Genomic DNA, 5356 nt, shown 5'->3' with positions numbered 1-5356 from the left:
TATATTTTTTCTCTCATTTTCTTTTCAATTTAAGTTTACAGCAAGGCCAAAATAAAATTATAGTTTGTTTGGAATTGCCTCCCGCCTCATTGAAATTGCCCCCTCCTGAAAAAATTTTATTGACCAAAAGTAGGAAGATTTTTTTTTATTTAATCAATTTTTTTGCCCATTACATGTATCACATGCACCATACAAAACACTGAAATATAGTGTCAGATCTATGTAAAATCAGGTTTTTTTGTTGATGGTAGATACTTTTTTTTAAAAGTCAGAAAATGTATTTACTATTTACTGAGACTTTTATCAAAAATTAAAAATTTTTCTTCAATTTAAAAAAAAAAAAAAATTTCCCTCCCTCCCTCCTGTGTCTGAAACCCTTCAGGCGGCAATTCCAAACAAACAATTTTTTAAGGATGGCCCAATTTAAGAGAAAATTAATTGGTTAACTTTATATGCAGTTAACTAGCTTGATTTTATATATTGGTTACATGTAAATAACTGGAAGACAAGGGTAAAGGCAAGGTTAAATCCCATTTATAAGTGGAATACACAATAGTTGAGACAAACTTGAATCCCACAATTTATAAGTGAAATGCAAAAAAAATTAAGGCAGGCATGACTCCTTCAATTTATTAGTGGGATACACAATAATTATAGCATTTTTAAGTGGAATACACAAAAGTTAAGGCAGGCCTGAATCCCATAATTAATAAGTGGGATACACAATAGTTAAGACAGGTGGAAATTGCACAATTTGTAAGTGGAAGACTCAGTCCCTTAATTCACCCCGTGTTACTTGTGGTTTAGCATAGGTAAATGATTCTTAGACATTCAGCTCACATTTTGTTTTTGTATATTTAGATTTAAAAAAAATTGAACATATGTCATTTAAATTAAAAGAGAGAATTTGTGAATGCTCAGGGAACATGAATAGTGAATATTCTGAGAACCCTTATCATCTTGTTTGGTTCTTTACTCAAGGATGTTAATATCTGTGTTCATTCTTTCAGTCTCTAGTTTTATGTTTAATAGTTTGGAGTATCAAACAGAATTTAGTTTGTCATTAAACCAAAGAAACTTTTTCAAAAAAGATCTGATATCATGTTATGTAAATACTATTTTTTATACATCTGAGTTTTTAAGGTCCTTACTCAGATAATGCCCAGACCCAAAACATCTCAAAATGTGTATTTTACAAATAGTGTCAACATAAAAATCTTCAAAATCAGTAGTCAAAGGGTCTACTTGGTTGAAATCCAATTTTAATTTATTTTTTAAAAAAATGTAACGTTCTACATTATTGTGTGATGACTTTTTGAAAATCATGTGACTTTCACAGCATACTAGATGTAAAAGTTAAGATTTAGTATTGGAAGTAATTTCGGACCAAATCAAGATCTTAGACGTTATTTTTAAAATAAAAGAAAAAAAAAATTAAATTTTTAAAAGCCATATTGTTTGAAGGTAGTTTACTTTTACCTAACTGAGGGTCTTTAATTCGTTATGGCCGTGACTTGTGCTACTCTTTTGTGGTGATGATTTATGGTCATGGTGGGGCCGTCAGTCATTCTGATTCCAAATTGGAGCCTCCTTTGTGCGGCCTAAGAACATAATCATCTTCCATAATATTGAATGACTTTGTAATCCTGGCGGTGGATTAGAGAGGGTTATGTGTTAAAAGTCTCTATTAATCCACGAGCAGACGTAAGCTGTTTCCCTCCTCCTAACACGTGTTTATTCAGACGAACTTTAAGTTCATTAATTAAATGGTACCTGTAGTTGGATTACCATTCGTCGCTTTTGCAGGTGCAGTCATTACAATTGCTTTTTAAAAAGAATTATTAAATTTTCCTGCATATATACTGAAAGGAAAAAGAAACGCATAAGAACATAATATGCGAAAAATCAATGACTATGTGGCCGAAAATTATGAAAATTGGTCATATATGTATTTTTGTTACTTTGCACTAAAATTGCTCAGTGGCGGATTTAAGGGGGGGCGCACCCGGCGCGCGCCCCCCCTAAAATTGTCAAAGTTAGCGTAAATCAAATATGTCTACTTGGTAGACCTCATTTTCACCTTTCAAAATCTCTAGAATCCAGGAATTGCTTCCGGGGGCTTTTCGCCCCCAACCATGGGCCCCCACCAGGGCTTTGGTAGACCTCATTTTAACCCTTCAAAATCTCTAGAATCCAGGAGCTTCCGGGGGCTTCGCCCCCGCGCGAGCCCCCACCAGGGCTTTGGTAGACCTCATTTTAACCCTTCAAAATCTCTAGAATCCAGGAGCTTCCGGGGGCTTCGCCCTTTTCAACAAAAAAGGGTTTTTAATTTGTCAGAGAGTAAATTAAAAGGTTTCCAACCAACCATGGCGGTGACGTTGACGCGTAACAACGTCACATCAAGACAGGGCTTTTCATCATGTCACCTCGGTTGTTGTCAAGGTATTATCACTGAAATCGATATTTATACAGCAAACTATCATACCAATATTTTCACCCTAAAATTGACAGAAATTCTCTGCTCTAATTTGGTCCGCGAGCTTGGCAACTTTTACGTCGATTTTACTCTCACGCGCGCACGTACGTGTCGTGTGCGTAATGTTTTTAGCATGTTCACACTGGGAAAATGTAGCCAGTGTTTGTCGAGACTTTCTCACAAACATTCAAATGTACCAAACCAGCTGGATTCTCTTAATTCTATCCTAAAATGAAAATTCGTGGCACTCATTTGGCGGGGGGATTTGTTAGCTTTGGAATAATACAGCTACTATCAACCATTAAGACTATTGTCGGAAGGGTTGAATAATAATCAAATGAGAAAGATAAATGCTCTGGTGAACTCAATACACAGGAAAATCAAGGCTGTTACCAATGTGCAAGGGAGATTATGAGAATGTTTATTTTAATTTTGGGGGGTATCGACATATAAATTTCAATAACTCAGGAATTATCAGTCAAAGTCACACAAGATTTTGGTAACTTGTAGATTAAAGATGAATTGAAATGTTTGATAACAATACTGGAAAACATTTTCGAAATGATAGTTTTAATTTAATTTAAAAGTAAAATATGCGTTTCTTTTTCCTTTCAGTATATAAAACATTTGAATATATGAAACTCACAATTTGAAAAAGAAAAATTTACGAAGACCATGTAAGTGAACCCATTACACAGATAAAGAACATGGATAATGTTATAAATAGATAACGGGGAACCCTACTTTTCATTTAATTATTAATCATCTGTTTTATGTACAATATGTATATTAATAAAAAAATATGTTTGTGCACAGAACCTAAGTTTGTAACACACCGTATCTATGCACTTAGACGGGTATTCACTTTGATGTTTTAAGAATCCATTATGAATCTTTTGTTTGCGCGGCTGTATGGAGGGTTCAGAATTCCAGAGCGTCGAGGCATTGGACGTGGTCACGACATTCATTTTTTTCTTCCGATGACAAAAAAGGATGTGTTAAACGTGAATTTAAATCTTCTACGACCCCTCCGTTCACCACAATGTCCCGTTTATTCCAATTGATTTATTTAAAAGCATTGTAAATTTCCTCAAACAAAAACTATTCATAAGTTATATCTGATCAATACCATGACGTTGATTTGAGCTATGATAAAGAAAAGATTCATTTTGATATAATAGTTTTCTTTTTATGATTTTATTTATTGCAGGAATAAAACAAATAATATGATATAGATTTTCCCTCTGTTATTCAGAAAGGTTCATTCAGGCAATATGGAAGGGTTGCATATTGTCAGATCAATGAAGTGGACCAAAATTTTACATGAAGGAAAGAAAAATGTTTAAAAGCTTAAAGCTAGAGAACCTGTCAACTCAAAGATTTCAATAGCTTTCAATTTCAATTAATAGTTCACATAAGAATTTATGGGTCTCTCCAACAAATTCGACACACCAATAGGAAATAAATAGACACAACTCAATTATATAGACATTTTCAACGGCAAACCATAATCTGTTAAAACCTTTTACAACAGGCTTAAGGGATGCATGGGACTGAAGATATATACAGTCGCTCCAATACTCATGCGACACAGCACTGTTTAAGTGTTTGTGTACATTATCTATGTAAAATAACACATATTATGGCCGATAATTAAATAACACATTTCATTTCGTTGCTATCCTTTCACAGAGCACCTTCGTTAGTCCATGTACATCGCATATACCAGTCCAACTGCGTACAGAGATGCGTTTTTGAATGTGTATTCTGAGAAATTGTCTGTGCCTTGATTCCAGATGCAGCGACTGGTAAATGCAATGGAGGGATGGGTCTCAGTCTGTCCTATAGCCACTACCACCACAATCTTATACCGAGGAAACCCTAGAATCTTCACTTGGTGTTTGATTTTCTCTGATAATGTTGTAGTTAAACTTATGCATTTTTCCTTGTCATACACCATGGAACCAAGGTCACGTTCAAAAATGTCCTTGATAGTGTCTCTAACCTCAGCACTCCTGAATTTGACGTCAGGTTCCGTTTTATACGTATTTTCATAACGAACGTTTGGTCGATGTGTATGTGCTGACGTCATGATCATGGTGGACCGGCCCGTGGTCGATTCCACGATGGACTGTTTCCGGTCCTGAGAGGGTCTTCTGGCGTGGTCCATCATCATCACTGATGGCCGACGTCCGGCCGCGCCGTGCTGCGGATCAAAAGATGCTTTTCTTGCGTCTGGCGGAATGACGGATGGACGTCTAGCGTCCGGCGGGATCATGGACTGCTTCCGGGCTGCCGCGTCCGGCATCAGTGATTGCTTTCGGCCAAGAGGTCCACCCTCTTTCTTGGCAACACTTGTACTCATATCGATTTTTAAATTCCGTTAAACCAGCGTATGTCTTTTCTATCCGATCAATGATTATTTAAACCACTCTTATTAAGTATTACAATGATTATTCTTTAAGTAGAAGACAAGGATAGTGTCCTAAACCTCCTGGTCGGCGGCAAATCACCTGTTCGTGTAGATCTCTACAAGTCGTACATGCACGCTATATCGCAAGTCCTGCTACTGGTAACAATTTAACATTTGAACATCTGACACTTTGCGATCCCACAGACATTTAAACTGCGATCTGATTTGTCACTAGTTACCAGGAGCTACAGTACCAATGCACGCTTTTGACGGATGCCTGATGAATGCTTTTGGCCGTATTGTACCATTCCTAATACAATAAAAGACAATGTCATTGAGTCTAAATAAGTTATTCTCATAAGGTACTCATGTAGAAACGATTTGCATTGTCTTTGATCGAGTTAAACTAACATCCACCGATTTATTCTAGATCTTTAATGTGAATAATTTAAAATTGACTAGATTTA

General features: G+C 36.0%; 1 protein-coding gene across 1 annotated transcript; it reads right to left on the bottom strand.

Annotated features, from left to right (window-relative positions):
• Window positions 1-3657: 3657 nt before the first annotated feature.
• On the bottom strand, window positions 3658-5084 carry LOC134235213 (dynein light chain Tctex-type 5-like). Its single transcript, XM_062717350.1, has one exon. It carries the CDS (start codon window positions 4839-4841, stop codon window positions 4179-4181), a length of 663 nt encoding a protein of 220 aa, XP_062573334.1. The 5' UTR covers window positions 4842-5084; the 3' UTR covers window positions 3658-4178.
• Window positions 5085-5356: the final 272 nt, after the last annotated feature.

This window comes from Saccostrea cucullata, unplaced genomic scaffold (genome assembly GCF_032062105.1).
Source record: "Saccostrea cucullata isolate Sc308-1 unplaced genomic scaffold, CSIRO_AGI_Scuc_v1 ctg23, whole genome shotgun sequence".
NCBI classification, from domain to species: Eukaryota; Metazoa; Mollusca; class Bivalvia; order Ostreida; family Ostreidae; genus Saccostrea; species Saccostrea cuccullata.
This window is presented reverse-complemented; position numbering and strand designations above follow the sequence as displayed.

Bases quoted from the DNA above. Each gene is read 5' to 3' on its own strand.
- LOC134235213 (XM_062717350.1), bottom strand. From the start codon at position 4,841: ATGAGTACAAGTGTTGCCAAGAAAGAGGGTGGACCTCTTGGCCGAAAG.